At 39.7% G+C, this 12557-nt stretch overlaps 1 protein-coding gene and 1 pseudogene across 1 annotated transcript; both read left to right on the top strand.

Moving 5' to 3' along the window:
* The first annotated feature begins 1185 nt into the window (after positions 1-1185).
* Positions 1186-10925, top strand: LOC149452666 (olfactory receptor 11L1-like). Its single transcript, XM_089689326.1, has 4 exons — positions 1186-1196; positions 4205-5064; positions 9858-9865; positions 10908-10925. The coding sequence occupies exons 1-4, from the start codon at positions 1186-1188 to the stop codon at positions 10923-10925; spliced, it is 897 nt and encodes a 298-aa protein (XP_089545452.1).
* Positions 10926-11076: 151 nt separating this feature from the next.
* LOC149452665 (olfactory receptor 11L1-like) lies at positions 11077-12018 on the top strand (annotated as a pseudogene).
* Positions 12019-12557: the final 539 nt, after the last annotated feature.

Here is a 12557-nt window from a genome sequence, read left to right as displayed (position 1 = left end):
ATAATAAACTATACCAACTACCAATAAACCATACAAACTTGGTTTGATAAACCGGATTCGGGTCCGGACCGGAAGTGATGTCACCTTGCTCTGGCCAATGCGTTGCGTCACTTGCTCATGTGACCTCTTCAGGGATAGGACCTTAAGTCCTTATTTACTAAGCTCAGTGAAAATCCCCTTGAACAGTTTCTACTGCTGTAGTATCCCATTATTGCTCTGAAGTTACTCCAACATTAAGGAAAATGGTAATTAATTTTGTGCTAGTCAGACATATAATCAATACGATATATGTTAATAGAGTGGAGGGGCATTGTGCTTTTTTTTAATAAAACTTAAATTTTTTAATCATCAGTCATACGCAAAACAAAATGATAATAAAAAATCATATCTTTCTTGCGTCTCCCTGTGCACAAATCATTTGGCTAACAGTTGGATTGATCTTCACATTGGCTTAGGTTGATGGTAAATGAGCAAACTTTATTACTGCAACTGATTATCATCCAAACATCATGCATGGTACACTAAAGGAATTGTATACGTCAAAATATATCAGCAGTAATAATTATTGAGTGATATGACAGCCCGAGCTGGAGCATAAACAGTGGTCCTATGTATCCAGGACTTCAAATGTGCCATGTATTGTCCCCCCTATTGTACAGCGCTGAGCAAACCCTTTGGCGCTATATAAACTCGTAGTAATAATAATAATAATAATAATAATTGCCCCATTGTTATGTATATGCTCACTAGATACACATGAAATGTTTGATTTACCTTCATGAATACACAGATTATTTGTAATGTTTTTTCACTGGTTAAAAGAAAAATAATCAGGTTAGAAATTGTTGTGTACTTCGTTCCTGTGTTGCTTTTAGGGCGTGTCCACATGCCATTAAGAGCCTGAATTTAGTTAGAATTTATTAAGCATTTTGAAAGGTACACAAATTTTCTATAATTTTACAAATGCAAGGAAATGTGTCAGTACACATTCATGTTTGAGGCAAGCACTTGCATTGCTTTGGTTCATTTGGTTATACGCACAAATTCATCAACCAAGAACGTGTGACCAGAACAAGACTTTAATGACAGAACTGGTTCTTCTTGGCTTTGGAAACCTTCATGGATCAAAAATCATAATTTTCATTCTTCTTCTAATTGTTTACCTTGGAATTCTAAGTGGTAAACATGGTTATTGGGTTAGTTGTCTTTAGCCAAAATCTACACTGCCCAATGTACTTTTTACTTTGCAATCTTTCTTGGTGTGAAATACTTCTAACAACAGTTGTCATGTCCAATATGCTACAGGTGATATGGGCAGGTGGAATTTCCATGACTTTTTTGAATGTGTGACCCATTTCTACATATATGCCTCATCTGGAGGTAAAGAGGGTCTCCTCCTCTGTATTATGACTTTTTATAGATATTTGGCCATTTGCAACCCTTTGAGATACAGTTCGATCATGACTATGAGGACTTGCCACCATCTCATGGTGTGGACTTCTGTGGTTTCTGGTTTCATCTTGATGAGCGCTGTAACTCTTTCCATGTCTAATTAGCAATTTTGTGACTCAGCCATAACAGACCATGTTTTATGACTTAGAACCTATTTTAAAGCTTTCTACAACTAAAACTAAGTTTATTCACAGAGAAGTACTGGTCATTGCATTTCTTTTGGGTTTCATCCCATTTGTCTTTATAATACCGAGCTATTACTTCATATTTTGCTCTATTTTCAGAATTTCTTTCAAGACTGGGGGACAGAAAACTTTTTCTACTTGCAGTTCACATCTGCTGTCTGTGTGCACATACTATGGGACAATATGTATTATTTACTTGCTGCTTTCCCAAGGACACTAGCCATAGCTAATACAATCTTTTCCCTGTTGTATACTGTGTTAACCCCATTGCTGAACCCTCTTGTTTAGAGTGTGAGGAACCAGGACATCAATATTTATTTAACACCCTTTTTTGTGTATTATGTCATGGGGAAAAGCTTGACAAAAGAGGAATGTGCTAACAAGATTACCTATGGATGTAACTAGAGTGGATGCAAATTCAGAAACTGATCCAGTGTGGTCTTGAGTCAATCATATCTGCTTACTAGCCAGCGAGAAGCGTTAATATGAATGGACCCACACCTTATTGGCTTAAGAACAGCTGGAGAATCTATATATATGTGTTCCTCAATTTAAAACTGAACTCTTGCCAAACTGAAAGGCAATGGGAATGCTGAAATTGTAAACATCATAGACTAAGCTGTAGAGCAATTTCTCTTCCAAAGTGCAACTTCCATTACAAAATGCTCAAACTGCTTGCCGACCCCTATGTCTCTTCTTCAATAAAGGTCTCCTTATCTGCCTGCCAGAAATCATCTTATTATTGTACATGGAGCCTTATATGAACATCTCAACATGCAATAGGGGTATTAAATGCCTTGTGCCTGTTAGGGAGTTTCTTCATCCTTGACTGCCCAATCAAGCTAGTCAAAAAAGCTGAACCTGGAAGGTCAGCGGCAGTGACAGAGGGATGAGGGGGATTGCTTTCATAGCAGCACTGAAGAGATCCCTTTGGAAAGTAGGTGTGTCATGCAAGTTTGTTGGGCATACATTATAGCAAACCCCAACCTGCTTGTAAGTGGACTTCAGTTCTTCTTTAAATACTGGTAGGTTTTAAAATTCTAACATTTCAATGATAACTTAATAACATTGTAAAAAATAACCGTATCTCATGGGAACACCATCATAGTCATCGTTAAGATTCTATTTTGTCCCTGGAGACCATTTTTATTTACACACGAGTATTCCCATTAATCAACAGAATTTTCTATAAAAGCTTTATACCGTGCGTTTCTGAATTGACTGAATGACTGACTCGAGGACTGAATTCAGTGAAATTCATACTTCAAATTATGTCTGCAAATTTGGTTTACCAGATAGATGTTGACAAGCAACACAGTACGTAGATCAGACTTTTTCAGTTTGTGATTAATGTACTCCTAAATTTAGTTTGTTCATGGTGTAAATATTTCTGTCTATTAAAATGTAGAATAAAAAACTATGCAACTTTAAAAAATATTGCTTAATGAGATTGCAATACCTGTAGACAATTTGCACCCCAGATAGTTGGCCATTATTTATAGGTACCATCATTTTTTGAGATTTCAGAGTTATTATTATACAGTATTTATATAGCGCCAAAAGGTATGCTCAGCGCTGTACAGTAGCAAGGGGGACAGAACATGAGACAAGACAGTAACAATACAATACACGAGGGGATCGAGGGCCCTGCTCTTTCGAGCTTACAATCTAAGAGGGAGGGGAAGGTGATACAGGAGGAGATGGCTGTGGGGGATGGAGTGGTGGGAGGAGTAGAGGAGGTGGTTAGGTGAGGTCGGGTGTTAGGTGAGGTTGGGGTAGGCTTCCCTGAAGAGGAGGGTTTTAAGGGTGCGCCTGAAGGTGAGGAGGGTGGGTGACAGTCTGATGGATTGGGGTAGGGAGTTCCAGAGGATGGGGGAAGTCCTAGAAAAGTCCTACAATCGGGCGTGGGAGGAGGAGACCAGGGAGCTAGAGAGTAGGAGGTCCTGTGAGTAGCGGAGGGCACGGGTAGGGTAGTATTTGGGTATCAGGTCGGTTAGTTAGTTTGGGGCGGCGTTGTGAATGGCTTTGTAGGTCAGGGTTAGCAGTTTGAATTTGATGCGCTGGGCAATCGGGACTAGTGAAGGGATTGGCAGAGGAGGGAGGCGGATGTGGAGCGGTTGGTGAGGTGGATGAGTCTAGTCGCTGAGTTTAGGATCGACTGGAGTCGGGATAGCGTTAGTTTGGGTAGGCCAGTGAGAAGGGAATTGCAGTAGTCCAGAGTTGCACATGTTTGGTATTTATTCACTCAACACAACCTCATTTTTATTCACTTTTATTTTGTACAGAAAATGGGGATTAAAATGCATTTCTGTGCACAAAAATTCATTTTGGTGTATTTATATCTGAAAACATAGATTTGATCAATAGTTCTGCAAAATTCATGAAACATGAATGCCACTATCTTTTTTTTTTCTATAGGACCTCTGCATTCAGAAAATAATGTTTCAGGGCTTTTAAGAAAATGTATATCCAAAAAAGCAGATTTTAACATTTGTGCATAAAAATGAAAGAAAACAAAAATTCAGAGGTGAAGTATTTCTTAAATCTGTTCTTGTTTAAACTAACAGAAACCAAACCCCAGTCTCCGAGATAATCCTTCTTGGATTCCCAAATCTTCACAAGTTTAATAGTATTATATTTGTTCTGCTCCTTATAATTTATTTAGTGACAATTTATGGAAATCTTTTGATTGTCGCTTTGGTAGCCAACACAAAGAAGCTCCAGTCTCCTATGTACTTCTTCCTCACCCAGCTGTCCATATCGGACATACTGCTGACAACAGATGTTGCCCCCAACACACTTGCCAATGTAATGAATGAGGGGATTGTTATGTCCCTTGTTGGCTGTATCTCTCAGTTTTATATCTTTGGTGCTTCTGAATCTTTAGAATGCTTTATATTAACTGTGATGGCTTATGATAGATACCTGGCTGTCTGTAATCCTCTCAGATATTCCTCAATAATGAACTATCCATTGTTTCTAAACCTGATCCTTCTTTCTTGGCTGTTGGGCTTTTCCTTTATATTAGTAACTACTATAATGATATCTACTTTGGACTTCTGTGGGCCTCATGTCATCGATCATTTCTTCTGTGATATGGAGCCTATTCTGGAACTATCTTGTTCAGAAACATCCTCCGTTCGCTTGGAGGCCCTTATATTAAGTGTCCCTGTAATGGTACTCCCTCTAATGATAACTCTAACATCATATGGATGCATCGTTCAAGCTATCCTCAAAATTTCCTCCAATACTGGCAGACAGAAGTCCTTCTCAACTTGCAGTTCCCATCTGACTGTGGTTTGCATGTTCTATGGAACTCTTATTGGCATCTACATGCTTCCAAAAAACACTTCATCTTTAAATATAACTAAAGTGATTTCTCTGTTGTACACTGTGGTGACGCCAATGCTCAATCCTATCATATACAGTTGTGGCCAAAATTATTCAACCCCCACTGAAATTGAGTGTTTTGGCCAGTTTGACATTGCTTTTGATCATTCAGTCATCTTGCTTACATTTACATTAAAGAGGCACTTGTAGGTCAGACAAATATAACATAACAGTTATAATGAAATAACCACAAATGTCTTTTCTGTGCTCACAGCATTATCAGTTTTATTCAACCCCCAAGTGACATTCAATCTTAGTACTTAGTACAGCATCCTTTTACAGTTATAACAGCTTTTAAACGTGAAGCATAGCTTGACACAAGTGTCTTGCAGCGATCTACGGGTATCTTCGCCCATTCTTCATGGGCAAAGGCCTCCAGTTCAGTCACATTCTTAGGCTTGCGCACTGCAACTGCTTTCTTTAAGTCCCACCAGAGGTTCTCAATCGGATTTAAGTCTGGTGACTGCGATGGCCACTCCAAAATGTTCCAGCCTTTCCTCTGCAACCATGCTCTAGTGGACTTGGAGGTATGCTTGGGATCATTGTCCTGTTGAAAGGTCCAACGTCTCCCAAGCCTCAGGTGTGTGACGGACTGCATCACGTTTCCATCCAATATCTCCTGGTACTGAAGAGAATTCATGGTACCTTGCACACGCTGAAGCTTCCCTGTACCTGCAGAAGCAAAACAGCCCCAAAGCATGATTGACCCTCCACCATGCTTCACAGTAGGCAAGGTGTTCTTTTCATCATAGGCCTTGTTCTTCCTCCTCCAAACATAGCGTTGATCCATGGGCCCAAACAGTTCTAATTTTGTTTCATCAGTCCACAGAACACTATCCCACAACTTTTGTGGTTTGTCCACATGGCTTTTGGCATACTGCAGTCGACTCTTCTTATTCTTTGGAGACAGCAAGGGGGTACGCCTGGGAGTTCTGGCACGGAGGCCTTCATTACGCAGTGTGCGTCTTATTGTCTGGGCTGAAACTTCTGTACCCACATCTGACAAATCTTTTCTCAGTTCCTCAGCAGTCACACGGGGACTTCTCTCCACTCTACGCTTCAGGTAGCGCACAGCAGTCGAAGTCAGCATCTTCTTTCTGCCACGACCAGGTAGCGTTTCAACAGTGCCCTTTGCCTTGAATTTGCGAATGATGCTTCCTAAGGTGTCTCTTGGTATGTTTAACATCTTTGCAATCTTCTTATAGCCATTGCCCTTCCTGTGAAGAGAAATCACCTCTTCTCTTGTCTTCCTGGACCATTCTCTTGCCTTCACCATGTTTGTAACCACACCAGTAAATGTCTAGAAGGAGCTGAGTATCACAGTCATTTTAAAGCTGCCTAATTGGTGCTTATTATGCTTGATTGCTGCTCGGTGACATCCACAGGTGTTTTCAATACCTGATGGAAAGCACCTGTATGAACCTCTGTTCTTCAGAGTGGTAGTCTTTAAGGGGTTGAATAATTGTGGCAATGAAGAAACCACATAAGAACCATTTACTACTGTATTACATAAACAATTGATGTCATTTTAGTTGCATTTGGGTAGTTACAACGTCCTTGTAGGATTTGATTCTGAATACAATTCCAAATGTACACTATAGTCCCTAAACCCCTTTACAGCATTGGGGGTTGAATAATTTTGGCCACAACTGTACAAATCTTAGCACATTTGGACATAATGATTATTTTTACAGAAACATTTTTTCCCATAGAAATCAGATTCTCTATTCCACTTTCAAGATTCAGCTGTCCTCATTGGAAGATCTGCCACCTAATCCTGTTCTTGGGACAAATCAAGCATTTTGGACTTCCCATCACTTTTTGGAGTTTGGATTTCTCATCTTTGAGACAAAGACAGCAGTAAAAATGTGATAGTGGACCAATCTCTTTCCTACTCATTTAAAACCAAAGTTTGGGCTTTATATGGGATTGTCATAGTCAGGGATCAGATTCAGAGGCCAGTAGCTAAAGCAGTAGAGAGGTTCCCATGGGCCAGCTGAATGCATGCAGCACATCACCCTGGCGGATTACACGGGCTCATCTGAGGTGAGGAGTCTAAACACTAATCGGTGTTCACCAGAGCTCCTGATGGTGTAGATGGGTTTTGCTGCATGTTAGTACCAGGTTGCGGTCCTGGACCACACCAAGAGGTGAGTAAGCCAGGGTCAAGCAGCAGATATAGCAGGTAGGGATCAAGAAGAAGAGTAGTCAGTTAACAAGCCAAAGGTCAGTAACAAGTGGTTGCAGGTTGGGATTAGACAGAAATATAGTCAAGGAACAAGCCAAAGGTCAGTAACGAATGGTAGTGGAGATACAGATGACAGCAGGAATGACAGGAGTGAGATATTGGCTGGATACAATGATGTACTGGGAATAGCTCGGGGCTCCAGACAGGAGGGAGGTCTGCTCTCATCTGAACACAGGTGTGTGTTCCTATCTGGAGACAGGGGTGATCTACTGGAGAGACAGCACTCTATGTTGGAGGGATTCCATACCCATTTAAATGAGAGAGTTGGGACAGCTGAGAAAGTCTGGGAGAATAAGAGAGGCAACTAGGAGAGAGTCCAGGGGACTGAAGAAATCTTTAAGTCTCAGAGGAATGAGAGAGTCCAGGGTGTCAGAAGAACAATCACCTAGAGGCCAGACATAGGCCGGTGCAGCAAGGTGCTGTAGTCAAGGCTGAATGAGATGGTCTGAGGAAAAAGTGTAAAGAGCAGTAGAACTTCTGAAGTGAGATCCAGGTGGCTTGCTACTTTTCTGTTATCTGTTTTGCTGTGTGAAACTAAGAACCCTGCTAGGGCAAGTCTGTGGACTGTACATGAATCTGTTTTAATAAAAGTGGGCTGACAAGCCTTTAATACTCAGTTTGGACTGCTATGGACTTCATTAAAAACACATCTACCACTGAGCTAACCAACCCCCTTATCAAACCATACAGAGGAATAGTAAACTCAGTGGACTAGTTCATGGAGCTGCCTTTTCTCAAAATTCGCTAGTTCTAGTAACTATATTTTAACTAAACATTTTGCAAATTTAAAGTGGAACCAAATCCTTTAGAAGAAAACATTTCTGTCAGGTTGCCTTTTTATTGCTTAAGATACATACTGTAAGGTTGATTTCCTAAAGGCAAATTATTGTTCAGTTTGCAAGTGAAGCTTCGATTTGCAAGGGAATTTGCCCCAAAGCACAGTGAATGTGGTGAAGCTTCACTTTGCAAATAACACCCAATAATATGTAAGGAAAATAAAAAACACTTTTTTCTTTGCACGTGATTGGTTGATAGAAGTCAGCAGAGCTTCACTAAGCTCTGGGGCAAATTCCCTTGGAAAGTGAACAGACTATTTGCCTAGCCATAAATCTCCTTATCTGCCTGCCAACAATCATGTCAGTATTGTACACTGAGCCACACATGCACATCTCAGCTTGCCATGGCACAGGGATGAATTAAATCCTTTGCACATTTTAGAGAGTTTCATCATCCTAGACTTCCCAATCAAACTAACTAAAGATGCTGAACCCGGAAGAAGATTTGTCAAAGATGTCAGTGGCAGTGACAGGGGGACGAAGAGGATTGTGGTCAACGCAGCACTCACAAGAGCCCTTTGGCCATGCAAGTTTCCTTAGCATACATTATAGCGAAGCCCACACAATAAAGTTGTCCTTTACCGTAAATAGTGGTAGGTTTTAAAATGTCTGCATTTCAATGATAATATAATAACACTATAATAAATAACACCATGTCTGATAGTTCCCACAGGAGGATATCCACACTATCCTGCTCCACCTTGGCAATCTGGGGTAAGTTAAATAAGAGACACAAACTGCCCCACTTTCCTCCCTCTTTTTCCATTTCTATTGGGGAGTTTCCCTTGGCTGAACCTCAGGGAATGCCTTCCATTTTTCAGCCCCTGGGGGTTTCTGCAGAAGCTAGATGCTTTCAGATTTTAAATGGCTCGGAGTTGAAATCTTCGTAAGAGATTAGAAAGGAGTGAGGAACTACTTCAGGAGTCTACATGTAATACACAATCCAAAGATTCGCTCACCCCTTTGAAGCTGTGTACAGATACCGACTGAACAACCAGACTTCTGTCCACAAAATGTTACTAGATCTTTCTACCCACACAACTGCATATTTAATCAGATAGTGGGAGACCGAGCTGGACCGCAGCCTTCTTGAAGGTACTGTAGATAAGATTACCAACTGGCTCACACATCTTCTGTATGTTCTAAGATGCAGGTGTCATGGTACAAATTGTTTTGTGATGTGGTATAGGGTTCTGCATAAACTGTCTTGAATATACTCATCTATGCCTGCATATTGTTGGAGAGGTTGGGGACAAAGAGGAACATTCCTACACCTTTAGTGGGACTGCCTTCATATTAAACCTTTCTGGATATCCAGAACCTCATTACCATGGTCATGCAATATCAGTTGAAGGATGACCCTCTCTTCATGTTATTTCCTGCCACCTATTTGTCTGTGGGCAAATACAAACGATTATTGCTACCTCACCCTCTCAGCACTGGAAAAAGCATTATACCTTTGCACTAGAAATCCTTGGTGGTCCCTATGTTAAAGGACTGGCTCTTGAAAATGCAAGATATACAACAGGGAGAGTGGAGGTATCAAGGTATTGACAAGTATTCACAGTTTTATAATACTTGGGCATTGTGGATAGATGTTACCACCTCTGACATGTATAATAAACTGTTGCTAATATCTTTATTAGTGATGATCAATAGACCTTTATCTCATACAGCCTTCATAATATTAGTTTAGGCACAGATCTTAGTGATCTTACTACGGTTTTTGCTCCTTTATCCCTCTAGGAAAAAGGGTGAGGGAGCTTTTCTAGTTTTCCCTTTCTCTTCTGCTCCTTATACTGTACACCCTTCTCATAACCCCCCTTCGATACTCAAACAAGCTTACATCTTCTTTTTGGCCTTCAGTAGGCTCCAGATTTTAGCTCTCTTACTGGCTTTTGCAGACCACATTATTTGCTAGCCCTATAATCTAATGTACTGAAGTTATATCTGAAGGTATTCCCCCGGGGTTAACTGGGGTGAGTGACAATGTCAGGGCTAGTGACTGTGGAAACTTGGCTGTATTTTGTAGTTAGATGCCTATTTTTGTCTCTGTCTTTATTATCATGTTATGTTATATCTTGAAAATTGTATAAATAAAGATTTATAAAAAAAATAACCACATCTCATGGGCTAGCAATCACATTTATTATTAAGAGTCTGTTTTGTCTCCAAAGACCATTTCGTACAAATGAGTATTCCCATTAATCTACAGAAGGTTCTATAAAAGCTATATACCATTCATTCATGAATTGACTGAATGTCTCACTCAAGAACTGAATCCAGTAAAATTAATATTGTGAATTATGTCTTCAAATTTGGCTTCCCAGGCAGATGACGACAAGCAACACAGTATGTAGATCAGACTTTTTTCAGTTTGTGATTAATGTACTCCTAAAATCATTTTGTTCAAGGTACAACAAAACTTTTGCCTCTTAATAATTAAGTTTTGACTAAAATTGCATTCAGGAGGCCCCAGTATGTAAAAAAATTTGCAGCTTTGAAAAGTATTTCTTAATGTGATTGCCACACTTATAAATCATTTGCAGCAGTCCAGAAGTCTAGCTAGTTTTTATGGGTACCATCATTTTTTGAAGTTTTGGAGCCGCACATGTTTGGTATCTACTTACTTGACACAACCTCTCACCTTTTATTTTGTATAAATGGGGATTAACTTGTGTTTCTGTGCACAAAAAAATTATTTTTAGTGTATTATTTCCTGAAAACAGATTTGATAAACAGTTGGGTAAATACCGTACAACATAGTAATGCAACTGTTCTCTTTTTATTCTACAGGGCCTCTGCGTTCAGTAACTAGATCATGTTCTGGGGGTTTTAAGTAAATTTCTATCCACAAAATTCATATTTTGACATGTGTGCAAACAATATGGGAACTATGGGCTCCAGTGGTGCAGTAGTAAAGTGAGATATTTCTTAAATCTGTTTTCTTTTAAACTAATGGATAATGTATGACAGAAACCAAACCCCAGTCTCCGAGATAATTCTACTTGGGTTCCCGAATCTTCACAAGTTTAATAATATTATATTTGTTCTGCTCCTTATTATTTATTTAGTGACAATTAATGGAAATCTTTTGATTGTCGCTTTGATAGCCAACACAAAGAAGCTCCAGTCTCCCATGTACTTCTTCCTCACCCAGCTGTCCATATCGGACATACTGCTGACAACAGATGTTGCCCCCAACACACTTGCCAATGTAATGAATGAGGGGATTGTTATGTCCCTTGTTGGCTGTATCTCTCAATTTTATATTTTTGGTGCGTCTGAATCTTTAGAATGCTTTATATTAACTGTGATGGCTTATGACAGATACCTGGCTGTCTGTAATCCTCTCAGATATTCCTCAATAATGAACTATCCATTGTTTCTAAACCTGATCCTTCTTTCTTGGCTGTTGGGCTTTTCCTTTGTGTTAGTAACCACTATAACAATATCTACTTTGGACTTCTGTGGGCCTCATGTCATCGATCATTTCTTCTGTGATATGGATCCCATTCTAGAGCTATCTTGTTCAGAAACATACGCTGTCCATTTGTAGGCCCTTATATTAAGTGTCCCTGTAATGGTACTCCCTCTAATGATAACTCTGACATCATATGGATGCATCGTTCAAGCTATCCTCAAAATTTCTTCCAATATTGGCAGACAGAAGTCCTTCTCAACTTGCAGTTCCCATCTGACTGTGGTTTGCATGTTCTATGGAACTCTTATTGGCATCTACATGCTTCCAAAAAACACTTCATCTTTAAATATAACTAAAGTGATTTCCCTGTTGTACACTGTGGTGACGCCAATGCTCAATCCTATCATATACAGCCTAAGAAATAAAGATATCAAAGAAGCTGCCAAAAGTATATTATTGCCCAATAAATCCTTCCATAAATAAAGGGAAGGCAGCAAAATTGCCCATTACAAGGTGGGCCATTGAGAGGAAATTGCAGTTACTCAAAAGTAGGGCTGGCTGTCATGTTTCAGAGGATATTTAAATTTTTCCATAGAATTTAGGATTACCTAAAGTATAAGCTTTTTTTGCTTGTTTGTTTGGATAGAAAATAGAAAGAATTAAAGCTTGGGTTCTTTAATTGCTAATTCGCCCTTTCTTTTGGTCCTTGTGTCCATTCTCTCCGGTACAGAAAGTGATGGAAAATCCAATATTTTTGAGATGATACAGGAATAAGAGGTGAGGGTAAATAATTGAATGTGGAAACTTGTTTGGTGACAATTGTCAAAGAAGGGATATCCCCAGATTCCCTTCCTTTGAAGAGACCATTGCTTACTGCCTGCAGTGTCTAGGTCAGGAAGTGAAGGGAGATATCCTCAATGGGACACAACAAGTAAATAAATAAAAAACAAAACCTAACAGGGGTCTTAATCCTTTCCTATTCTATCGAACAACTGAAAAAAAAGTTGGCTTTACATACTGTA

Source organism: Staurois parvus, unplaced genomic scaffold (assembly GCF_062004578.1).
Source record: "Staurois parvus isolate SC_StPar_1 unplaced genomic scaffold, SC_StPar_1.0 ptg000470l, whole genome shotgun sequence".
Lineage (NCBI taxonomy): Eukaryota > Metazoa > Chordata > Amphibia > Anura > Ranidae > Staurois > Staurois parvus.
Note: the sequence above shows the minus strand (reverse complement) of the source record. Positions and strands in the feature narration are given on the sequence as shown.